The sequence below is a fragment of the Suncus etruscus genome, chromosome 1, assembly GCF_024139225.1.
Source record: "Suncus etruscus isolate mSunEtr1 chromosome 1, mSunEtr1.pri.cur, whole genome shotgun sequence".
NCBI classification, from domain to species: Eukaryota; Metazoa; Chordata; class Mammalia; order Eulipotyphla; family Soricidae; genus Suncus; species Suncus etruscus.
This window is the reverse complement of record NC_064848.1, coordinates 149,185,598-149,212,589: the sequence shown is the minus strand read 5'-3', so window position 1 is coordinate 149,212,589 and position 26,992 is coordinate 149,185,598. Positions and strand designations below refer to the sequence as shown.

Genomic DNA, 26,992 nt, shown 5'->3' with positions numbered 1-26,992 from the left:
CCTCAAGTCTGCCAGAAGTGATTTCTGAGTGCAGAGCCCAGAGTAACCCCTGAGTACAGCTGGTTGTGGCCACAAACTAAATAAAAACAAAAAACAAACAAATAAAGAGTTGGGTTCCAGTAGGATGCATATTACTGGGGGTGGGGAATGTTAAGGGTGGGAAGGGGACAAAATGACATTGGTAAAGGGAAATGGTCACTCTGGAGGAGAATGAAGTGTAGTGAGGAGGTATAAAGTACCATAGAGGCAGGCTGTGTAGGCAAGAGAGTAACTGGGGTGAAAGGATTGACACTGGAACATTAATACTGAAACACAGCCATGAATTACTGTCATTCATGGTGATTCAATAAAAAAAATAAAAATTAAAAAAGAAAAGATAGCTTCCTCCCAGAGCTCATGACTATTAACAATGTAAGCCAGGGAGAAAGGCTGCCAAGATCTGTAGAAAAAGGCTCCAGAGGCCCAGAGAAGACAGATCTCTACTTCAGGAATAAACCCCGAAGTTGGCAAATAGACATTCCAAAGCTACTGAAGAAATTGCAAGGACTGGCGAGAATGATATTTTTAAGCTATTTTCAGGAAAACTGACTGAGAAACCTACAACTGAGGGGAGGGCAGACAGGCTTGACTGGCTTCTCCCAGCTGCTCCCCCAACCGTCCTTTTCCCCACAGGACCTCTGCACACCTCACTCTCCTCTTCTCGCCTCTTCCATTTCTTTGCATCTCCCCTTGTGGCTCTCAAGAGAAAGCCAACAACAATTTGCAGCATCCTGTTATTTAATTCGTCCTTGACAAAAGCATTTCCCTTTTATAGTCATCTTAACATACATCCCGAGGTGGCCAGCTGCCTGGTTCTTTGTGTCTTCATCTTCCTGTCCATCCATTCAGCCAGCAAAATCACTACTGAGCACTCACGATGGGCCTGGTGCCATTCCATTAACAACAAAGAAAAGAAATAAGTCGCAGAAATGGGATATTAGCAGGTGATAGCACCACAGAGGAAAATAAAGCAAGGGAGCAGGGAAAGAGCGTTGAGGTCCAGCTCTCTAGAGTCTGGGGAACTGCAGGCTGAGGGGGTCAGATGAGGGACCCAGAAGGAAACTCAACACCTGATCTTATCAGCACAGAGACAGACAAAGCATAGATAGAGGCACTCAGCACCCTTGAAAATTCTCATTCAGTAGTAAATCCCGGATTCTACCTGATGCACATTTAAGGAGGACTCAGAGAACTCTGGTATAGACTGAGGTACCCAGGGTCTGAGGACCAGTGACCTAGAATGCAAAGAGAAGGTCCACATCAAAGGAAGCTTCCAGAAATCAGGAGAATTGTGCATCCTGGGGAAGAAAGTGATAGGGGAGAGGGGTCTTTATACTTTTGATAAGGGTATGATAGAAGATAGGGGAGAAGGCTGTGCATGCTGGGGAAGGATGATAGGGATAGGGGAGAGAGTTATAGGGGAGGGGTCTTCATACCCTTGATCAACCTTCCACCCCTTATCATGTCCCCCATCCTGAGGCCTGGGCCTCAGGACAGAGACACTTGAAGCTCAGCACTGAAAGGGAAGTTGTTCACTGGCTCAGAAAAGCCCAGTGTGGGCCTGCAGGTGAGAGGACCTAAATTTAAAGGTGTGAGTAGAAGAAACCACAGGGAACCCTTGTATGAACATGAAACACGCATGCTTTGGGGTAACTTCACGTGCTCTTTGGCCCTGTGATTCTTTCCTCTCAAACAGCACCTTGGTCTCCAGGTCCCTAAAGTCCTCTCTAGGATTTATCAGACAATGGTAGGGGTAGTGTGGTCCATGGAGTCTCTCTTTCTCCCCTGCTGGCCTGGGGGCGCCCCCTGCTGGCGGAGGCCACCAGCATCCTGCCTGGGTCACTGGCCCATTGAGTTCTGAACAAGAAGGGGAGATTTACATTTGGTGATGTGGAGCTGGAGAGATAGCACAGTAGTAGGGCATTTGCATTGCACGTGGCCGACCTGAGACAGACCCGGGTTTGATTCCCGGCATTCCATATGCTCCCCCGAGCCTGCCAGGAATGATTTCTGAGCGCAGATCCAGGAGTAACCCTGGGTGCCTTGGTCTTGTGTCATTGCAGCTGGACCCAAATTTGGGCAGGAAATAAAGGCAGGCTAATTTGGATCCCCCCCCCCCCAGGGCCCTAGAGGCACCTTTGACTATCTTTCCTTGCCTCCACCCTCCAGACAGCCATTGGCACAGTCCTCCTGGGACTCTTGAGGATTTAAGAGAAGCAGACAGAGAAGTGGAGGAGTGGAGGAGCACTTTCTAACTGGAGAGAAGCAAAAGGAGCACACCACACCCTAAGCAAGGCTCTCTGCCTGCTATGTGGTTCCAGCATCTCAGTGATTATCTCTGGGCCTCTCTACCCTGTCACCCACCACCCCCTCATATGAAGCTGGTGATTGTGTTTCCCCTACAAGAGCAGATGAAGTATGTTAACATACACCAGAAATCTTAGTGCTGTGTCTGAGCTGGCCGGGTCAGCAATACTTAGTATACCAGCTGCTTTCCCCCCATAAAGACAACAGGACTTCAAGTATGGAGGAACCTCTGTGGAGGGTAGGAGTCATGAAATCTAGGGTTCTCTGCCCCTTGGAGTAGTTTTAGGAAAGAAATAGGACCCCCACTAGGAAGCCTTGGATCTAAGTGGGGAGCAGCTTTTTTGTTTTTGTTTTTGTTTTTGGGCCACACCCGGCAGTGCTCAGAGGTTACTCCTGGCTGTCTGCTCAGAAATAGCTCCTGGCAGGCAGGGGGGCCATATGAGACACGGGATTCGAACCAATCACCTTTGGTCCTGGATCGGCTGCTTGCAAGGCAAACACCACTGTGCTATCTCTCCGGGCCCATGGGGAGCAGCTTTTAATTGAAGCTGAGGACACACCATGAAACATCCAGTCATGGTGGAAAGTTCTGGATGGAAAGTTCTGGACATTCCTGGCTCTACAGCTACTTGGGGCCTTGTTTCGCACAGAATCGATCCTTTATCTACCTCACACCAGAACGAGCCCAGGCACATCCCACCCCATCCTCAAGCTGGTGCAAAATTCGGGACTGATACTAAGGCAGAAGAGCAGTTGGGGAGGCAGGGTGCTTGGGGGAAACATTTTGGCTGGGAGACAGAGCCAAGAGTTGGTGATATGACTGATCACCCAGTCAAAGAAAAATACTCAGAGTTCTTTAAGAATGGACTGTCCTGGGCCAAGAACCCATCCACCAACAGTTCTAGGGGTGGCCCTCTGCCCCACTTCCGACTGCTACCAGTTTCTTCCCCATGGCAGAGCTGACTCAGCTCATGCATGGAGCTGCCCTTTACTCCTGCAGAGATGTCAGAGCTGGGCTCTGTTCCAAAGCCTCCTCATAGCCCAGAGTTTATCAAACTCGCAGGATCACAGGCACTGTCCCAAACCCAGAGCTTGAGAGTCCAGATTTTCACCAATCCCCCTCATGATGGACCTGCCATACATGAGAACACGAGAAATGCCCTCTTTGCTCCCTGGACCTGGGGGTCAAGTCTCAGGCCTGGGGCACCCTACCTGCTTACAGTCCCAGTGGAATGGTGACTAAGGACCACACTCCTGTCCACACTCTGTATCCCCTCACATGTCAGGAGCATGGAAGGCCAAGGCATGGCAATTGGACAGGCCCCATGGCCTAGTGATGAGTGAGAAAGTGGGACTGGAGAAGGAGCCTGGTCCCTCAGGAGGAGCAGTTCCTAAACCTTACCTCGGTCAGCTTCTCTGTGCTGAAGACAGAAGCCAGCATGCTGCGGACCTCCTGCCAGCGTGAGTCACGGAGGAACAGAACGCTGTCAGACAGTGGCTTGCACTCCAATCCCGATGCCTGGTGGAAAGTGACGGGCAGAGGGTGAGGACATGGGGGACCAGGGCCAGCCAGAGATCACAATAGCCCAAGAGAAACTGGAGTGAAGAGCTCCAGTCACTGGCAAAGAGGGACTTTCTCTGGCAAGCTTGGGAAGGGGAAACTCATGCCCCAAAGATTCCAGGATGTTGTGAGTCTGTGCAGGTTCAGTGCTATCTGGGAATATATAGGTCCCACCCAATCAACACTCAGCAGCTTCTCTGGGCTCTGTAACCTTCCAACCCTCTGAAACCCCTTAGGAATGAGCATCCAGCTTCCTGAACCTGGCCTGAATTCCTGGGGTTGAATTCCAAGTGGCTGTTTGGAGGCCACATCCATTAGTGCTCGTGGGTTACTCCTAGAGGGGCTCAATAGTCACACTCGGCAATGCTCAGAAGACCAAGTGGTGCCAGGTATGAAGTCCAGGGCTTCCAGAGGCAAAGCCTATGCTCTCAGTCCTTGGAGCCATCTCCCCGTAGTTCGGATCTGAATTTTGTGGCAAGGATTTTGTGTGGCTGTGATGATCAGCTAGGCCTGGGATTAGATAGGCTTGTGTGTCGAGGTCCCTGATGTGGGGAGTGGGAGGAGAGAAGATAGAGAGTTGGGTGTGGAGAGGGGTAGGGAAAGGAAAGTCCTTTAAGAACATTGTCCAACAGCTCCTTCCAAAGAAATTCATTGGAAGCGGGAAGAATACATGCTGTACATACAGCTGATCAGAATCCAATTCCTAGCACTCCATATGGTCCCCCAATCCACCAGGTGTGATCCCTGAATGTAGAGTGAGGAGTTAACCCTGAGCACCACTGAATGTGTCCCCCCAAAAGAATAGTCTGTGTTCATACCTTTTTCATTTTTCTCATTCAATTTTAATGGAAGTCATATATTCAAGAAGTTAGTTATAGGCTAGAGTGATAGTACAGTCGGTAGGGTTCCCAGAGATCCTTCTCAGAGTTCTCTCTCTAGCACCCTTATATTCCCAATATATTGAGCATGGCCTAAAAAAAAAAAGGGCCTGGAGAGATAGCACAGCGGCGTTTGCCTTGCAGCAGCCGATCCAGGACCAAAGGTGGTTGGTTCGAATCCCGGTGTACATGGTCCCGTGCCTGCCAGGAGCTATTTCTGAGCAGAGCCAGGAGTAACCCCTGAGCACCGTTGGGTGTGGCCCCCCCCAAAAAAAAAAGCAAACATAACAAAAAGGGTGGGAGGAGATAGTTATATTGGGTAGGGCACTTGCCTTGTACATGGCCTTCCTGAGTTCAATCCTCAGCACCCCATATAGCCACTTGAGCCCACCAGGAGTGATCCCTGAGGGTGGGCAGAATAGAGAATAATCAGGGTACCACTGCATGTGCCCTCCCTGCCACACTCCTAAAAAAAGAAGTTGGTTATAATGTGTGGGGCAAAGGAGACTTTACTTTGGCCCCCTGGAGCTGGGAGTTGAGTATGGAGGCAGACTTTGAGCTTACACACAGGGTCATCATCTCTGATGTGAAGGTGAGAAGGGACAGGGTCTGAGCAGCCTGGGGGGGCTTCTACCAGAAGGTATTGTTTCAGCTGGGTCTAGAGAAATGCAAGGATGTGGTTTCCTCTTCCTTGTCCCAGGGTCTTTCTAGTCTTCTCTGAAACCAGTGACTCCCACTTGTGGTCAAAACTCAGCTCTCACAGTGAATCAAAACCTCCCTAGGCCTGAGGCTGCTTGAATGTGGGAGGTGGGGGCATGGAGGTTGGGGGAGGCTCTCTTCAGAGCTGCATGTGATATATGCTTTTACTCTTTCTTTTCACTGTTTTAATTATAGTTGAAACATGAAGCCAGCCATATCATTCAAAAGGCTTGTAAAAAAACAACTCCTATTTAGAGGAAAATTATAATTTTCTGATAAAATATGAACACTCAAAATAAGCCATAAAACATTACTGCAAAGTATCTAGGGAAGGCTTAATTATATATTAGAAGCAAGTGGCTGGAATAATATTCTGCTGAGGAATACCTCTCTAAATTTAGAACAAGATTCTTTAGAAGTGCTGTGGTCACTATACACAGCGGTGGTTTTATGGGGAGGAGGTGCCCAGAGTTTGTTGGTTTGGGTTCCAAAATCAAAGGAGGAAATAGTCCATTACATGTATTTATAGATTGGCAAACAGCCAGGCTCCATGAAATAAAGCCTTGGCTCCAAGCAAAACCAGGCAGTAGCTTGTGTGGTTATGGCAAAACAGGATCAATTAAAAATGAGGTAAAGTTGATTGGAGTCCATGTCTAGTCAGAGACCCAAGGCCAAGATCTGTGTAGTTGCTTTCTTTATTTTTTGTTTCGTTTTGTTTTAGGAAGTGGGGAGACACACCGGGCAGTTCTCAGAGGTTACTTTTGGCTCTGAGCTAGGAATTATCTCCTTCTATGCAGTGCTTGAAGAACCATATGAAATGCCAGGGATCGAAACCCATGTCTGCCACATGCGAGGGCAAATGCCTTCTCCACTGTAGTTATCATCTGGCTCTCAGTAGTTGCTTTCTTTCTTTTTTTTTTTTTTTTGGGGGGGGGTGGGGTTACACCCACCCTCAGGGGTTACTCCTGGCTATGCACTCAGAAATCGCTCCTGGCTTGGGGGGACCATATGGGAAGCCGGGGGATCAAACCGTGGTCCTTCCTAGGCTATTATGCTCAAGGCAGACACCTTACTGCTTGGCCACCGCTCTCCATATAGTTGCTTTCTTATGCTCAGAGAACAAATCTCTCTTAACATTAGTCTCCAGCCTCTACCACACCAAGCTGGGATCTGGCTATCCCCCCAAATCCAACATGGTTTTCCCTTTCTGTGGATAGATATCAGAGTGGAAGTGGGGTGGAAGTTGTAAGAGTAAACGTGGTTTCTAGATGTTGAATGGGAGCACATGGATGGTTTGAACAGTGGACAGGCTGGAGAGGCAGCTTTGAGTAATGTGGTTGTTCAGCTTTTGGAATGTTTGAACAAAGACTCGGACAATGGAAAGGCAGCCATAATCCAAGCTCAGAACTTTCTTTCCAACTTGGTAATTATGAAGGAAAAAGTTTTGGTTGTTTTTGTAAGCTGGAGGGTAGAATTGAGTCCAATAGTGGAAGCTCTGGGTAGATTCTAAAACATCTAAAGGGGTAGAACTTGTTTACTATAAAAATCAGAATGATTCCAAGATAAATAACCTGCCATGTGTGATGAGTGTCCCCATGATTAAAGGTTGCCTCCCACTTCTGTAAATTCTCACAGGAGGCCTGAGCAGTAGGATAGTTGGTTCTAACAGGCTCTGGAAAAATTCATCTACAGACACGAGTTCCTTCCTTCCTTCCTTCCTTTCCTTCCTTCCTTCTTCCTTCCTTCCTTCCTTCCTTTCCTTCCTTCCTTCCTTCCTTCCTTCCTTCCTTCCTTCCTTCCTCCTTCCTTCCTCCTCCTTCCTCCCTCCTCCTCCTCCCCTTCCCTCCCCTCCTCCTCCTCCCTCCCTTCCTTCTCCCTCCCTCCTCCCTCCCCCCCTCTCCTTCCTTCCTTCCTTCCTTCCTTCCTTCCTTCCTTCCTTCCTTCCTTGATGATTCCACATCTTTAGGAATGAACTATTCTGTGCCTTAGTTTCTCAACCCGTCAAGGGAGTTTGAAAATATTCCCAATCAATTAGGATAACTCAGGGTCTTGGTTCATTTCACATATACTTATCAAGTCCTGGAATGTATGAGACAGACCCTGACCAAGGTTCTTGTGATACATTCACATTAGAAACAAAAACTCCCTTTCTTCACAAAACTCACATTCTAAACGTGAGTGGGATGATGGACAATCTTCAATAACCTCAGTTTTTCAGGGCTAGAATACAGTCACAAATGTGCACTAAATGAATCCAAACACCCTGGGCTCTCAGAGAAGGTAGAATCAAGACAGGAAAGCACCATAGCAGGATTATAAGCTATATGTGTGCAGAAGTGAGTGCATGTACATGTACATGTGTGAGTTGTATCAGAATTTGAGTCTTTGTATGTATGATACACACATGTGTCAGTTGTGAAAGTATGAATTAGTGTGTATGTATGTACGATATGTGAGAATGTGTCTGACTGTGTGTCTGTGTAAGTTTGTGTGTGAATCAGTGAGAGTGAACAGTGTGTGAACAATGAGAATATGCCTCTGTGTGAAAGTCTGCATATGTGTGAATGTATGAGTCTTTGTGTGAATTAGTATGTATGATGTATGATATGATGTGTAAGAGTATGATGTGAGAGTATTTCTGTGTGACTGTTTAGTTATAAGTATAGGAGTTGTGTTTGTAGTGGATATGTGAGTCGCTGTGTTGTGTGTGTGTGAAGCCAGTGGAGTGACCAAGGCTGAGAGCTCCTAGCACTGTGTATGAAACACTTTCATTAGAAAGATGTAGAGACAGGGGAGAACTCTGAAGAACCTGTCTGTGTCTTGGGCAGTCATGCTCCAATGTAGAGTATGGATATGAGGACTGACTAAGATAAGAGTAGAAAAGATTGGCAGAGGGAATCCTGGGAACAGGACGAAAAGGGCTGGGGAAGAGTAACCACATTCAGTCTGTGAACGTTTCTGAAAGGAGAATCAATATGTATGAAGAGAGAGAAAAAGAAAGGACCAAGGGGATTCCAAGATTGGTGCTGAGCAACTTAAACAGTGAACCAAACTAATAGTTTGTAGACAGGCTCGTGGTACAAGTATCTGAGAGTTCTTATTCTTTTTTTGTTTTGTTTTGTTTTGTTTTTTTGGTTTTTTTTGGCCACACCCATTTGATGCTCAGGGGTTACTCCTGGCTAAGTGCTCAGAAATTGCCCCTGGCTTGGGGGGACCATATGGGAAGCCGGGGGATCAAACCACGGTCCTTCCTTGGCTAGCGCTTACAAGGCAGACACCTTACCTCTAGCGCCACCTCACCGGCCCCGAGAGTTCTTATTCTTAATTCCCTGATTGTACCATCTTTACTTCAGTGTCCAGGCCTTCTATGGAGATATCTTCCTCTATCTGGATTTCCTGAGGTTCTTTATCTCTTGCTATAACTCTCATTCTCTTCAGAGAAAACAGGACACCTTCCATGGTCTCACTTCTATGCTCCCAGAAAAACTACTTGGATTCACACTTTAGAGGAATGAGAGTTATCAGGCCATCAACAATATACAAAATGTGAGATAACCTCACAGAGAAATTTATATATGTAGTAAATAAGATAATTTGGGATTTACAAGGTTATTCTTAGGGAGATAGAAGAAAATTAGTGTGTTGGTAAATAATTCTGTGGTTTTCATGGACAAACAACCAATGACAAATAAGATGCTTTTTTTTTGTTGTTTGTTTGTTTGGGGGTCATATCTGGTGGTACTCAGGCATTACTCCTGTCTCTATGCTAAGAAATTACTCCTGGCAGGCTTGGGGGACCATATGGGATGCCAGGATTTAAACTACCATCTGTCCTGGATCGGCTGCGTGCAAGGCAAATGTCCTCCTGCTGCGCTATCTGTCTGACTCCCAAGATACCTCTTTCTTTAGTTGAAAGGATGACTTACACTAGGACCAGACCATTCTAACACTCTTTTAAAAAAATAATAAACTGATAATTTCAGAAGTACCCAGGAATAGTGTTTATATTTAAAATTCTGAATAAAAGCCACAACAGCCAGCTTCTACAAACCTAACAAAAATGTACAAGAAAGAAAAAAAGTGATAAAGCAATATCTTTCATGTATATAGATGCAAATGTGCTCAAAATATTACTAATGTAATCCAGTAATATACTGATTCACTCAATATTTCATGACCAGGCATCAACATTTACAAATCATAGCAGTGTAACTTGCCACATTAACAGGATGAAAGAGAAAAACATATAGTCTCAACAGATGCAAAGAGAGATTTGAGAAAATTCAACATTCATTCATGGGAAAAGTTCTCAGTGAAATCTGAACATAAGGTAACCTCCTCAACCTGATAATTGCATTTACAAAAAAAATCTCTTTGGGTAATAGCATATTCAATAGTGACAAACTAAATACTTCCTGAGGCTGGAAATAAGACAAAAATATTATCATGCTTACATTTGGTATTAGACAAGGCAGGGAACAAGAAAAAAAAATGGACTATGTGAAGTTGGAATATAAGTTAAGACTGTATTTATTTACATAGAAAACCTAAAAAAATAACAAAAACAAAAACCCTGGCCAGAGCAATAGTACAGGTGGTAGGATTTTGCATACTGTCAGCCTGAATTCAATCCCTGGAACCCTATAAAGTCTCCTGAGTACTACCAGGAGTGAACCCTGATTGCAGAGCCAGGAGTAAGTCCTGAGCACCACTAGGTGTGGTCCAAAAGTCAAACATACACAGATCCAAAGAATTACAAATAAATGATAAAATAGTTACTCTGGCTGTTGAATACTAGTACATTATGCCTCAAAAATAGTATATCTATCCACAGAAATAATTATAAACTTAAAAATATGTAATTTTAAAAACAGAATTTGTAAGAACAGTCAAAACATAAAAATACCCAGAAAAACTTTCCTAAAGAATGCCTAAGACCTAACCAAACTAAAAAGCATTGGCAAGCTAAAGGAAAACAGACCTAAGCCAACAGTTTAGAAATCCATTGTTGTTATGCCAACTCTCCCAAAGTTCACAAGCTATTTTTAAACATATGTGGAAAGGGGCAGGAGCAATAGTATAATGAGGGAAGGCATTTGCTTTGCATACAACTGTCCTGGGTTCAGTCGTTGACATCCAGTATGGTTCTCCAAACACTGACAAGAGTGACTCCTGATTCCAAAAAATATGTGGAATTTAAAGACCTAGAATAGGGGATGGGGAACTTTTATTCTGCCAGGGACCATCTTAATATTTATTCTATCATTCACAGGTCATATAGTACAGGCAGACAGGCTACAGACAGCCACAAGAAGCATCCATGTCTGTCCCTATTTGTGCCAGGACCCAGATGACAGGATTCCTCACCATGACCTAGAATAGCTAGGAGGATTTATACTGCCCACCTTGCAAATATAGTAAATACACATATATTCACAGATATTTGTTTTAGGGCTATAGCTGGAGATGCTCAGGGGTTACTTCTGGTTCTGTGCTCAGGAATCCTCCTGGTGGTCTCAAGAAACCAAATGGGAAATTGAACTCAAGGCAAATGCCCTACAAGGCTGTGCTTTCACTCCTGCCTCAAGTAAAATATATTTAAGAGACTGTGCTGTTGGTGCAAACAGACCAATAGAGGCAAGAAAGCCCAGTTTTATGATTTCTTGATTTATAACAGACATACCATTTTGATTAAGTGGGGGAAATGAATAGTTTTCAACAAATGGTACAGAGGCAAATGGGTAGCAACATGAGAAGAAAAGAACATAGGACATACCCCACCCAATAGACAAATGAACTGGAGATTAAAGCATAGTGCTAATAGTAAACAATGAAATAATATTGGGGGCTGGAGCAGTACAGCAGATAGGGTTTTTGCCTTGCATGCTGCTGACCTGGGTTTGATCCCAAGTATCCCATATGGTCCCTCGAACCTGTCAGAAATAATTCCTGGATGAAGAGCTAGGAGTAACCCAAGTACTACCTGAGTTCCTAAGAAAGGAAGTAAAAAAAAGAAAGAGAGATGAAATAACAAAGCTTTTACATATTCTTGATCTTAGAAGTAGCTAAAACTTTCTAAACAAAATACTAACAGAAATAGACATACATTGGATTTTGTTAACAAAGAGTTATTAATAAAGTAAGTAAATTACAAGTTAGAAGAAGTTGTTCCTACTACATTTATCAGACAAAAGATTCAGAACATATAAAGAACTATAATAGGGCTGAGGAGATAGTTCACAGGATTGGAGTACATGCCTTGCATGTACTGTACCCTGAGTTTGATCCCTGGCCCTGCATATGCTCCGAGCAACACCACCATTGAGCTCAAGCAGCACTGCACTGCAGAAGGTAAACACTAAAAGGTGACCCTGAGGCCCCTGAACCCTGCTTACATGCCTTCCATCACCAAAAGGTGGATGACAAAAGATCTACCATTAAAAAATGTAACACTTTTTTGGTGGGTTTTTGTTTGTTTGTTTGTTTTTGTCTCTATTTTCGCAACCTCCGTCTGTGCGCAGGGCTTACTCTTGGTAGGGTATGGGGGACCACATAGAGTGCTGAGGATAGAATCAGAGCTGCTCACATGAAAGCAAGCTCCTTACTAGCTACATTGCTCTGGATCCTTTATTTAAAAAAATAAACAGATTAAGAGAACATTCAAATATGATGTTAATGAGTTCATTAAATGAAGCTTCACTTCCTGACTCATCAAATGCACATATATGGCAACTTACCTTACCACCAGCAAGCTGAATAAGTGAAGTGAACAATGACCAAGGAAAGTGGTGGCTAAGATCTGTAACAACTAAAACACTCCTTCACTGCTTCCACGGAGAGGAACGAGTCTCATCCATTTTGGAAAAAGTGTTTGGTAATGCAAAAGCCAGACAGACAGATACCTAGCAATGCCCCTCCTGGACGTAGGTCCCAGAGAACACTCTGACATGTGCTTTCCAACTTAATTCATACAACTGAAAGCTGGGGACTACCTAAATGTCTGTCTGCATCAGAGAATATGATGATTGTGGTATCTTTATATCTTGGGATACTGCACAGAGATGAAGATGAATGAACCACTGACACATATTTTTACCCTCAGTTATCATGTGGAGCAAAAGAAATCAGAACAAAAGGACACAGATTTCATGCTCATATTACTTGAAGTTCAAATGCAGGAAAAGTGATAGTGATCGATGTCAGAGGTAGGATTTTTCACTGGGTGAGGGGGTGGGCTGCCTGGGAAGAGGCATGAGGGAACCTTCTGGAGTGTTGGAAATGCTCAAGATCTTTAGCTGAGTGTTGGTTCCATGGGTATGTACATATGCCATCATTCTCCAAGTTTTATATCAAGATTTGTATATGGAAGTATGTCAATTAAAAAAAAAACACTAAACAACCATAAACATTTCACTTGGACAGACTTGAATGCTGGATGCCTACCAAGGGGAGGAAAATCAACAGATGTAACTTTCAGGCGCCTTAGTGAGAAGATACATTTGGTTGTTTGGAGTGTGGGATGGAAGCAAACCAACAGGCCCCAGTTCATGCTTAAAGAATCTGGTTACCTGAGTAGATCACAGGCCTGGTGGGCAGGGGGTGGGATCAGTGCTATAGGGAAGTCCCTCCCACCGCTTGGAGAGAGGCCATGGAGTTGGACCATGTGGATTTCAGAGACTAAACCGAAAACTAAAATTGACCCAGAAGGAAGGAAGTGATCAGGGCATGCTCTCTGCTCAAAGAGAAGCCAGTGACTCCTCTTTTCTTTATCCCTTTTTTTTTGGTGACCACATGACCTCTGACATAGGGTTTAGGGATCTGTTGGCCTGCTCTGATTGATGTCTGTGTGCCATCAAGCTGAGAATATTTATAGGGCATTTACTGTGCTCCAAGCATAAGACAACTCTCAAGACAAAGAAAGGAATTCTTGTCTTGAAGGAATTCACTGATGACTTGGAGGATGGAAATGGGGTCATTTGCATCCTGCCTGTACAGATCTCATAGCTGGTGAAACCTTTCACGCTGCTGCATTCATTGTGCAGGAAAAGGAGAGAGTGTAATTCTCCATGAAGGAGAGTGGGGGAGATCCTCTAATGATTAGGAAGTACTCTCTCCTTAAGCAGAGTCACACCATTGTGGATTTCTGGCTCCTTTGTTATGTTTTTATTATTGAACTTGGTTGTTTTTGCTTTGAAGATCTCTTTACATAGTGTCTAACTTCTTAGACCAAGTAAGACCAGCCAACTCCCTCCTCATCCACTTTATCTAAGACCTCCTGAGATTTACAATATTGTGACTAGAATTTCAGACAGGTAATGTTCAAACTTTACACACACACACACACACACACACACACACGCACACACACACAAATGTCTCAAGGTCTCTTTGACCCAATACTCCCAATTCTACCCTCTTGGTAAACTCAACTCTGTAGATCGACCATTATATCTATTCCATTACCTGTTTGCTATTTCCTTACTATGTTTCTTTAAACATATATCCTTCATATAAAGGATTTAAACATCTTTGTCTGTCCCTCTTTTTTTGACTTACTTCACCTGGCATATTCTCTCAGCTCCATTCATGTAGCAGCAAATTGCATGATTCACATCTTCTTACAGCTGAGTAATAATATTCTATTGTGTTGATATCCTCATTGTCTTGGGAAGTTGGCTTGCTTTCAGATCTTGGCTATCGTGAGTAGCAACTAATTTTAAATTTTAGACTTTGAAGAATAATACTTTCCTAAGGTGTAAGTCATTAAAAAAAACCCTCCTCTCCCCCCCCTCCACTTTGGCATTGTGGGCTGGCAAGAGGTGAGCAGCCAGCTAGAATTTTGCCATGAGTCCAACCTGTGACAATCTATGGATTTCCCTAAGTCCCACCAACTCCTTCCACATGCTACAAAACACGTGTCCCCAAGAATGTGTGCTTCTGGGCCCGGAGAGATAGCACAGCGGTGTTTGCCTTGCAAGCAGCCGATCCAGGACCAAAGGTGGTTGGTTCGAATCCCGGTGTCCCATATGGTCCCCCGTGCCTGCCAGGAGCTATTTCTGAGCAGACAGCCAGGAATACTCCCTGAGCACCGCCGGGTGTGGCCCCAAAACCAAAAAAAAAAAAAAAAAAAAAAAAAAAAAGAATGTGTGCTTCTACAGAAAAGGCCTCACTGTCGAAGATGGGCAAACAGTTTTCTCTTGGGGCCCGGAATAGGCCAGAATAGTGACTCAGACATGCCCAACCTCTCTGTACAAACAAAAGCTTTCCTCACAGAGCTGCACAGAGTGGCCACTAATAGGTAACAGAGAAGGAGCTTGAGAGACTCTGCAAGATGTGTCACCGTGGTCATGGTGTGACCAGAACCTACTTTTTTATTCTTAAATGCATCAGCTGAGCTCATAAGCTCAGGAAGGATGCAATAAAGCCAGCAGGATGGTTCTTACTGGACCATCTCTCCATCAACCTCCCCTCCCAAAGAATACTGGCTTGGAACTCAGGGTGCTCTGTAGCCACCCAGTGCCCTGTGGAGTCAATTTGGAAGAAGAACCTGATAAAGAAGGGCATCCCCAAGAAGGCAGCCACAGAAAAGGAAAGGGAAAAGTGGGTGAGTGGGAAGGGCCAACTCAGCCCAATGCCATTCAGCAGCTCCAGAATTTAATGATTTGCTCTATACTGACTAGGGCAGGACATGATTGCATGTGAAACATGCACACTGCAGGCAGCTGCTCTGCACCCCTCAGGAGAGGCTGTGATGCCACCCCAATTTTCAAAGCTGAAGCTGCCTCCCATCACCACACAACTGCGTCCCAAGGCCCACCAGGGAAACCACCCCTTAGGCTGGATCCAAGAGAGACACTCAGTGTGGAAAATGAAAGCCTGTATTATTTAAGTTCCTTCTCACTTAATGCATCAAACTAATCCGCTGAGGTCTTTCTGTCTCACCAGGGACCATTATGTAGGAGCGCACACAGAGGAAACGTTTAATGTTTACTGACTGAATGTATAATAAAGCCGGATGGCTGAGCACTTAAGTAAACATGGCTGATCAGAGGCAGGGCGGCAGTGAGGAGAAATCACGCCTCGCTAATCTCTCTGAGTTCTTCCAGAGGAGAAATAAGCATATGGATGCTCAATTTGACTTTTAAAACCCAGGAGAAAAGTCAAATTCGAAAATGGTGTTTTGTGTGTGTGTGTGTGTGTTTCCAAAATGGAGTCACAGTGGTTTCATAATGAATATGTAGTTGGCTTAAACACCGTCAACAAGGTCATAGAGAAGTGGTTATGTTTCCAGATGGGAAATGACCAGCTCTGGGGTGCACTAGAGGTTTTGTCTCTGATAGGTCATTGTTCAGGAATGAACTAGAAGTGTTACTGTGTCCAGGTTCAGGTTTAGGAAATACCAAATTCTTCTGGGAAGAAAGTCAGATCAATAGGGATTGGGTTCAGATTGAATAAGAATATATTGGATACTGTGTAGTCATGATATCTTTATTCTATGGCACATTCAAAAAATTTAGCTTGGGGAACAGTGACATAGTAGAGTGGTTAAGATTCTTACCTTGTAAGTGACTGATCTAAATTTGATCCCCAACATCCTATATGGTCTCCTGAGGACTCCCAGGAGTGATTCTTGAGTGTAAAGCTTGGAATAAGCCCTGAGCACTGCAGGGTGTGGCCCCAAAATAAAGCAAACAAAATCAGTAGGGCAGAGAGACTGTAGTGTAGCTAGAGCGCTTGCCTTGCATGTGGCTGACTTCAATTCTAATTTACAATACCAGGTATGATCCACTGATTCCCGAATGCAGAGCCAAGGGTACCTGAACAATATAGCATATCGCCAACATTACCTCTATCCCAAAAGGAGTGTGGAGACTGGGAGATAGCTCTAAATACTGGAGTGTATGCCCAGCATGAGAAGACCTGATTTAAATCTCCAGCTCTTTGTGACCCCCCAAACTACTCTGTGTGGCCACCACATTCTGGTTCAATCACTGAACCAAGAGGTCAGCAGAGCCAGATTGATTCTCAGTAAGAGTATTCCTTGGGTATCCTGAGCACTGCTTGAGAGCTCCCCGACAAAAGGATGAGCTTTCCAGAGCTAATAATTCCATGGGGTGAAGACCAGATCTTCCTTTATATGACTCTAGTAGACACAAGAGGGGATCTGCTATAGATACAAATGCCATAGTGAACATTACCATAAGAGTGACGAGGGGCCAGAGTGGTGGCACAAGTGGTAGGCATTTGCCTTGCACAGGCTAACCTAGGATGGACCGTGGTTTTATTCCCCCAGCATCTCATATGGTCCCCCAAGCTAGGAGCAATTTCTTAGTGCATAACCAGGAGTAACCCCTGAGGGTCACCAGGTGTGATCCAAAAACAAACAAACAAAAAAAGAGTAATGAGAATAAAATGTATGCACCAAGGTAGAGAGGAAGCCTATTTTGAGGCACACCTTGAAGAAGAGTTAGTGTTTGTGCAGGTGTGGATGAAGAGTCTTCTTGCCAATAACAACAAAACAAGGGATGCTGAGAGCTGGACGCGACTGACCTACTGGCCATGCCAACATCACTCTGGACAGGCAGAGGATGTGTTACTACTTTCCAAATGCGGGTGGGGGAGGAGGGAGATGGGAGGGCATTGGTGATGGGAAAGTTGCACTGGTGAAGGGGGGAGTTCTTTCTTATAACTGAAACCCAACTACAAACATGCTTGTGATCATGGTGCTTAAATAATGATATTATAAATAAAAATTGAGGGGACAGTGGAGCTGCTCTACTCTGAGTCATTCACACAAGTTCACCTGAAGGTCAGTGCAGGGTCCCCCTCTTACATTGTCCCAGTGGCAGTAGGAGGGTCAGCATGTTCCACGACTGAGACTAACTGTCTAGAACAAATTATACAGAGAATGGGAGGCTGGGCCAGCTGCAGTGCTGAAGAGCTGGTACCAGAAAACAGTGAGAGGTAGGGTATGTATGGCTAGATAAACACCTACTAACAGAGGCCCATAAATCTCAGCAGCAGACCTTGAGCTGAATCCTGATGGAAAAGAAGAAAATTTGAACCATATTCCTGAATTGGGAGGCTAGAATCTCAGAAGCATATTCTAAGATTGCTAAATAAAATCTGGATGGGTGCTGAGAGATAATATAGAGGTTAAGGCAATTGCTTTGCACAATGAAGATATAGGTTTAATTCCCTATACCCCATATGGTTCCCTGAACAGTCAGGTGTGATGTCTGAGTACTGCTTGGTGTGGCAGAATGAAAAAAAAAAAGGAAGCAAGGAATCTAGGAAGGGGGGAGGGAGAGAGAAACAGAGGGAGGGAGGGAATGAGAAAGAAAGAGAAATCGAGAGAGGAAGGAAGAAGAAAGAGGAAAAAGGAACTTTATAGTTTTTCTCTACTAAAATTCCTCTCTTCATATAGAAAGAAAGAAAGAAAGAAAGAAAGAAAGAAAGAAAGAAAGAAAGAAAAAAGAAAGAAAGAAAGAAAGAAAGAAAGAAAGAAAGAAAGAAAAAGAAAGAAAGAAAGAAAGAAAGAAAGAAAGAAAGAAAAAGAAAAACAACTAGGGACCAGAATGATAGTAGAGAGGATAGGGTGTTTGCCATGCATGCATCTGTATGGTCCAGGTTCAATCCCTGGAACTTCATATTCCCCCCAAACACCACCTGAGCATTGCCAAGTATGGTCCCAATACAAAACAAAACTAGAAAACACTGACTAATTGGAGTTTGTTCCCTTTGGAAATTTCCTCAGAGATTAAAAGACAGATTTTCACGTTCTTAAAAAGATGGTGGATATACTCCTTCTAGTGGCTTAGGTATTTGATCTAATTAAGAGGGGGGCATACTCTTCATTGGGGACACATTTTCCTCCCAATATCACTAAGTTTCTTCCAACTCTCTGGGGACATGAGCACAAGAGACTGGAACACTTGCTTCCCTCTGATAGTTATTGACTTTGACCACTTCCTCAGACACTTGACAGTATCATTCAGATTCCTCAGCTTTCAGGAATCTTCTTGCTTTTAGCATTCTTTTCAGCTACAACATGTCCTGGATATAAATACCATCTTGACACCAATCCAGGACATCTCTTGAAATGTTAAATTCAATGGGGAGTTCCACGTTGAGTCAAACCAATCTAAAGCCCATGATGAGTTACCTGACGATATTGCTAGTGATTGTGCTGTGCCATCCTTTCCTCTTAGAAGGTTCTCCCCACACAGAACAAAAACGACATACCATTCTGTTGTTGAAGTTATGGAAGTTCTTAACCAACACCTGCTCAATCATATCCGGGTCAGAGATCACGATAAACATCCGGCGACCAAGGTAGTACCTGGGAGGAATTAAAAAAATTTTTTTTTCTTTCCTTCAAACAGAACCACATAACTTGAACCATCTTGTTCCGCCTCACAAATTGAGGAGGAAATAATGGAGGATACCAAGACTAAACAGCTGTATGACCATTAAGTAGTAATAAAAAAATGATCAGATTTAAACACCTAATTCAAAGCCAACGACAACAGAATCGATACCCAATCTACAACAAGCTAGACACAGAGGGGACCACTTCTACTAGCAGCCATGGGGAGGGGGTAAAGGAAGGGGATATGGGATGCATACTGGGAACAGGGGTGGAGGGAGGACAACGTTGATGGTGGGAATTCCCCTGATTCAATGTCATTATGTACCTAAAATATTACTATGAAAGATATGTAATCCACTTTGGTCGAAATAAAAATTCTTATTATAAAAATCTTGAAAATGTATCAAAGTCCATTTTTCATTTCTCAACCCCAAAAAGGACCCAAAGTAGAAGAAAGAATGAAAGATGGTCCAAAAACAAAACAAAACAAAAACCAAAGAGTCAAAGAAGAAAAGGAAATGCTTATGCTTATGAGAGAAAAGAGAGGTTGTGGTGTCTAATCTCAAACTTCATCCCACCCTTTATGGAATCTCACCTTGTCCCCATCCCTGGAAACTCTGAAATTAATGATGTACTCCCCATACTTCCTACTCCCCAAGGAGCTCGCTCAGAGCTGAATGGGGAAGTCAGATCTTATACATGGAAACTCAACACTGAGGAATAACTCCTAATCGGGAAAGGGACTATTTTGGTAGTGAGATCAAGAAGGAAAATGGCAGCAATCGGTAACATCCATATTTTCTAAAAATCAAAGGAGTGATACATTCTAGCAAGAGGTGGCCAACCATTTTCATATAGTGACCCTTGGAAGATATCCCAAGTGCATAAATAAATGCTCTGCAGAATCCATGAAAAATTCCAGCTTTGGAGGGAAGAGCTGATTATCTACCCACCACTCTGACAGATGAAGAAGCTCACAGATATTCAGGATATGGAGGAAACCATGGAGGAAGATTGACCAGTGAACAGGTGACAGCAAATCCTAATGGAGATGTGCCAGAGTCTGTGTCTTTTCTATTTATTAGTACTTTGAGAATGCAAAAGCAACAAAGTGTGCCTAGTCATTAAAGTCTTACAGCCTGGTGGGAGTGACAATCAGGCCACCAGCATGAAGTGGGATGTCTGAGAAGCAGAGGTGACTTTGGAAAGAAGGAAGAGTTTTTGGAGCTGATGTTTTAGAGGTTCTAGGTTTCGAACCCTACTGAGTTCAAAAAAAAAAAAAAAAAAGAAGGAGTGAGTCCAGGAAGGTCAAGGGCAAAGAGAACCAAGCAGAGGGGCATCAGTTTGTGTGCCCACTCAGGAACAAGACCTGCCTTGAGGGGACTCTGAGTTCTCAGACGCCACATGTACAGAGCAAACCAGAATGGTGAGAAGTGGTTCTATCACAGTAAAATGTATTTGTAGGGTTAGGGGTTATAAGTTTAGGAGGTAACTGACTACTGGCCATTTCCAGCTCAGAGCAGTAAGAAACAGATTTAAAGGTGTAAAGTTGCAGATGTGAGAGCAGCAACATTTACTTTGAATTCTTAGTTTCTCCAAACTCTTCATAAACTAAAAATGGCTTTATTTTATTTTCGTTTTCATCTTGGCAGCAGAGCAAACTAATACAGTTCATAAATTATGACTAACATTTCAAATTAAACAAGCCCTATGGAAGCTTCCCAAACACCAGGATACTAAAATCCACAGGGGTTAGATTAACTTAAAAATGACTCTAATTTTTTTTTTAAGTCTCCCTTTTTCACTGAGTAGGAAAAACTGAGGGAAGGAGGTCTGGACATATTAGACAGAAAATATTCATCTGAGTAGGGATCATATTTTTCAAACTGTTGGGGAGATATTTGGGACACAACAATTCAATAGTTATGATTGAAGGAAAGAAAAGATAAAAACTAGATTTTTGTTGCTGTTTTAATAAAGATCAGAAATAAAGTATTAAGGGTAGACATTCATGTTTTAATAAATTTTGATAGAAATGGTTTTGTTTTTGTTTATTCTTTTGTTTGGGAGCCATACCTGGCAGTGCTCAGGAGTTACTCCTGGCTCTGAACTCAGAAACCATTCCTGGTGGTGCTCAGATGACCGTATAGGATGCCAGAGATCAAACCCAGATCAGCCATATTCAAAGTTAAACATTTTACCTGCTCTACTGTCTCTCTGGCCCCTTGATGGAAATGTTACAGAATTCTTTGAGGCAGTCATAAGACTTGTGGACTTGTGGACATTCTCTTTTAAAAATGGACTTTCAGGACTGGATATATAGTAGAGCAAGCTTGCCTTGCCCACGACTGTCTTGGATTCAATTTCTGGCACACCACATGGTTCCCTGAGCATCTCCAGGAGTGATTCCTGAGTGCAGAGCCAGGAATAAGCCATAAACATTGCTGTTGTGGGACCCCACACACACCCCAAAAAGGCTTTCACAGCCTTTTGCTTACAGTTAAGAGATGTGCTGGGATCTTGAAATCTGTGCTAGAGTAATGCTCTGAAAATTTAAAATATGCTTAAAGTTGTCTGGCTTGAAAAAATAAGGGCAAAAAAAATATCCTTCAATTTGGCAAAGGACATAAACTTACAGATTCAAGAAACTACATGAATGCTCAATTGGCTTGACCAAAGAAATCCATACCAATACAGATCATTAAACTAAAACCAGAGTAACTATTGGAAAGCCAGGCAGAAACCATGTATTAAGCACAAGGAATATCAAACTATTGGAAAGCCAGACAGAAACTATGTATTAAGCACAAGAAATATCAAACTAAGTAACATAAGAAGGTAGTGTCACGTGTTTCACATGCAGAAAGATGAAAGCTAATAGTCCTGCTGGAGTCCAGTGAAAATAACAGGAAAGATGAGGTGCTAACATTATTAGATGCAGAAAAACTCAGAGAATTTGTCGCTAATAGACATGAATAGTTAAAGGAAGTTCTTCAAGCAGAGGGGGAAAAGATAACAGAAGAATAAAACTTGAATATTTCAGAGAACAAGAATAAAATGGTTCAATATTGGATGACTATGCTTGTTAGTTTCCTGAATCACACTTGAGGGTTGGGCAAAAAAAAATTAACACTATCTGGTGAGATGCCTAATATATACATAGAGGAAACACTAAGGATAATTAGATTTTAATAGGTAATGGGGTCAAACAGAAGTAGGTTTCATGCATGAGTCAAAAAGGTAAATAGAGGCCAGAGTGATAGTATAGTTTTTAGGGACTTTGCTTTGCACACAGCCAACCCAGGTCGAATCCCTGGTATCCCACATGGTTCGCCGAGCCTGCTAGGAATAATTTCTAAGCACAGAGCCAGGAATTACCCCTGGCCCAAAACAAACAAAAAATTGTGAATAAAGCATGCAGACTAGTAGGTTGCCATATATCCCTATATTTTTGTGACCACTAAGAAAGCTATAAACAGCAACATAAAAATATAATAAGTCAAAATAGAATCTTAAAAAATTCAAGTAATACACAAAAATATAGGAAAAATGGAATATGAAATTATATTGTGTTGTTTTTTCTTTAGTCTTCCAGTAAAACTTTAAATAAAATGGTATTGATGACCATACATCAAATTTTATGGCTATAGCAAAAGCATTTTGCTCTATGCTATATAAATTTCTTTATAACACTTAATGAGACCTTAGAAATAAGGAAAAAATGTTAAATGAACCATTTTAAGCTCCCATTTCAAGAAACAAGGAAAATAAGGAAAAAATAACTGCAGAGAAAGAGCAGAAATCAATGAGAATAAAAAGAAAAAATAGAACATTTTTCTTTGAAAAAATCATTAAAATTAATCAACATCTGGAAAAAATAGCAAAAAATAAAAAGATAGATGAGTCTATAGGACAGATCAAAGGACTGAGTATATACTTTGCATGTGGGAGGTCCGATTTCAATCCCCAGCCTCATGTGGCACTCTTGAGAATGACCCTCAAGCACAGAGCCAGAAATAAAAGTAACTCTTGAGCACTGCTGAGTATAGCCCCCAAACAAACAAAGGCATGACACAAATGATCAATATAAGAAATGAAACAGATTATCACAGTTCCTGCAGTTATTAAAAAGAGAAAGGACTATTACGCTATTATGCTGAGTGAAATAAGTCAGAGAGTAAGACACAGAATAGTCATATTTATCTGTGAAATTTAGGAAAAGTAAAAGACATTATTGTAATATTACTCAGAGACAATAGAGATGAGGGCTGGAACGACCGCCATGATATGAAGCTAATCACAAAGAGTGGTGAATGCAGTTAGAGAAATAACTACACTAACAATAATCATGACAATGGTAGTAAGTGAGAAAAATAGAATGCCTGTCTCAGATACAAGCAGAGGGTGGGGGAGAAGGGACATGGGGGGGCATTGGTGGTGGGAAGGTTGCACTGGTGAAGGAGGGTATTCTTTTTTATAATTGAAACCCAACTACAAACATGTCTGTGATTATAGTGCCTAAATAAATAAAAAAAAGATATATCTTTTAAAGAGAGAAAGGACTAATATGATTGACTCATATACTGGACAACTTAAAGGAAATGGATCAATTTCTTAACAAGTTACTAAAACTCAAGAGTAAGCAATCTGAATAAGCTCATGGTCTTTTAAAAAATTCAATCTATTCTTTGAAATTTCAAAAAATATGCCTTCTCGAATTGTTTCAACAGAAAATTAGCTGAACACTTAAGTAAGAATTAGCAATAACTTTATACAAATTTTTCCAGAAAGGCGCCAGAGAGATAGCTCAGCAATAGGGAGTTTGCTTTGCTTGCGACCGATCCAGGACGGACCTGAGTTCAATCCCTGGTATCCCATATGGTCCCGCCAGAAGTGATGTCTGAGTGCAGAGCCAGGAGTAACCCCTGAGTGCCACCAGGGGTGGCCCCCAAACCAAACAAACAAACAAACAAAATTCCAGAAATGCTGGTTTGGAGGCTGAAAACTGGAGACTTCTAAGAATGGGGGCCAGGCATCATCTCTTCAATCACTTGTACTTCTGGAAGCCCTACCAGCCACAACCACGTACTGTAGCTGTCACCATGTCAATTCATCTGCCCAGCCCCAGAGATTCTGAAATTCCTGGAATGACACCTCTAAATTCCTCAATACTGACAGTAGGAATACACCAAATGAGAGGAGAAAATAGCATAGAAGTCACCTACGCTCCACAAACAAAAAAACAATAACACAGAGTGCTCATTTTGCAACAAACAATTTAGTAAAACCTTCACACAATGACTTAATGACCTCATTGCAAGATATAACAATTTTCACAAAATTTCTTTTAGTGAAGGATTTTTTTTGATAGTTCCACTACCATCAGTTGTAACAAGCAATATAAAGTAAATTATATTGTGCCTACCAAGGGGGAAACTCGGGGGGTGGGTGGGAAACTGGGGACAATGTAGAGGGAATGTTACACTGGTGGCAGGATTGATGTTGGAACATTGAATGCCAGAAACAACTGAACTATGAACAACTATGCAAACCGTGGCGTTTAAATAAAGTAGTAAAATAAAAATTAAATAAAAAAATCAAGAATAAAATAAAAGCCACCAGGAGACATCATTACACATTTCAGAATGACTAATATCATAAAATAATACCAAATGCTGGTGAGCATGTAAAAAATAATTAGCATTGTACATGGCTGGTGTGAATGTAAATGGGACAGTTAGTTTTAAATATACTTTGACAGTTTCATAGGAAAGTAAACTTTCATTTGCCATATGACCCAGAAATAACACTTGGGCATTTATTTCAGAGAAGCAAAAACTTATGTTCACACAAAAACATGTTCATAAATATTCATCATGCTTGCATTCATAACAGACAAAAACCAAAAACAACTCAAAGGTTCTACAACTACTGGTTAAACAAACTACAACTCTCCATATAATCAAAAATTTGATTCAATAACCAGAAAAAATAAAAGACAATGAACCCATGCAATGATCTGGATTAACCTCAACAGAATTATACAGCTGAAACAAGCTAATCTCTAATGATTCATATCCTCTGGTTCTATTTGTAAAGCATCTTGGAAGCAACAGGAGAGAGTGTGAGTAGGTTAGCAGTTGCCAGGAGTTAGGGCTAGCATTGATGATATATTGGTGTGACTCTTTAGTAAAGGGTGATAGCAGAGAGACTAACACTAATAGGACAACAGTGTACACACATACCTACAACACACACACATTCATGAATTCTAATGGACATCGTACATGAAACCAAGGTCAACTTCCTATACTGTATAAAACACTCTCTCTAGGTAAGAGATTACCAAAGGGGAAACTGGGCTAGGGGTTCTCTCAGATATTTTTGTGCAACTTTCTGTGAACCTATAATAAAAACAGACAAACAAATTGAAGTTGCCAAGAGTTTTAATAAAATTCAGTGTCACAGCTTCATCCTTACCAAGCTGGCTTGATCAGGTCTGGATGGGGTCCTGGAACCTGCATTGTAACAGGTTCCTCCTGCTTCTGGAAGTTGAACCCTGCACCCCAATGGCTGTCATGGATTTCAGCCTCTGATAGTTCAGACATCAGAGCTTCCTGGCCTCCCCTCAGCCCACCATCTCAGTGATTGGAGTGGGACCAGTCCATTACTTTAACACTAATTCCCAGTGAATTCTGATGGGGTTGACAGCAGTCAGGTCAGGAGCCCACAAACCCCAAGCCCAAAACCCTGTTCAGTACTTATCGAAAGTTTGTGTCCATTCTCATTTCCCCAAATTCTTAGATCTAAGAGAAAGCATTTTCCATAGGGGCACACACATATTTTGGTAATATAGTTGTAGGGATTTAGCTATTTCTAGAATAACCTTACATATAATCTGGGTTTTAAAAAGAAAGAAAGAAACACTTCCACATTCAAATGAAAGTTGTCCTTCTAAGTAGGTACCTGGGGAGTCTTTGTGCTTTTTCTCCCAAGTAATATTGCTAATGCTAAAAACAATTTTGACACAATTCCTTCAGAAAGGCTTCAGAGCTACTTTATGAACCTCGTGAGAAAACTGGACCCATTTTACATGTAAATGGTGCAATCTGGGGCATTTATATTTACACAAACCCTCATATCTAGTTTAGGGAGTGCCTAGAAAAACCTTCAGTAGAGAACAATAGAAATGAAACTCATTTGTCAGGCTTTCCTTTCGGGGGGCATTGTGGGGAGTGGCACCATTTTTGTCTGCTGTTTCCCTTTCCATGCTGTTCTGGAATGCTGTCAGGATATATCACGCTTTGTTCAGGGGGGATGGAATGGCCAGGGTAGTGCCAATCTCAGCTCGGTGCAGCAGTGTATGGCTCCAGAGCGGAGTGGACATGACCCAGCCATAATCTCTCAAAACCCTCAAGGAGTACAAATCTGGAGGCAATTGGGGGGACATTCTCCTGGGGCTGCTAAACTGGGGTAACAGGAACCAAGGACTGCTACTGCTGCTGCAGCTTCTGGACAGATTCAAACTAAATTCTCAGTCAGCAGCATCATTGCAAACCTTTCGTTGTGAAAGATAAAATCATGGGTTGATGGCTTGGTTTCAACGTGTGCAGCTCTCCCACTTTATCTTGAACAATTCGGAGGTCTCAGCAGACCAGACACTCAGGGGTAGATGTGGCAGTCTTAAAATATCAGCTGATAACAATGACAAAGATTGTGATAGAAATGGACTTGATAGAAATTATGGAGATACAGCTTGTTGGGACAATGATAATGAACCTGTTTGCAAGTCCCTCTGCGAGCACTCTCGTTCCTTGTACAACTCTCCCCACCTCACCAAAGTGACTGTAAATGAAGCAGCCACTAGTCTGGCGACCCCAGCATCCATTAGCAATCCTTTAGTTAATTTGGATCCAACCGAAAGTTCTTCGCTTAATTTATCACAAAAGGTTAAAAGTGGAAGGGAAAGTGGACTCCATCTCCTCTTATTTGTCCCCCAGTGTCCACCCCAAGATTCTTGATGCATGTCAGTTTCTTTAAAATGGTGGACTTTGGGGAATGGAGTTATTGCATAGTTGGTAGGGCACTTGTTTTGCATATAGCCGACCTGAGTTCAGTCCCCAGCATTCCATGTGG

At 42.6% G+C, this 26,992-nt stretch overlaps 1 protein-coding gene across 1 annotated transcript in view; it reads right to left on the bottom strand.

The window, feature by feature from the left end:
* Window positions 1-26,992, bottom strand: part of TBXAS1 (thromboxane A synthase 1) — a 180,265-nt gene that overhangs the window by 68,645 nt on the left and 84,628 nt on the right. The window contains 2 exon segments of the mRNA XM_049783108.1: window positions 3,749-3,865; window positions 18,730-18,826. Of these exon segments, the coding sequence (XP_049639065.1) occupies window positions 3,749-3,865; window positions 18,730-18,826 (214 nt within the window).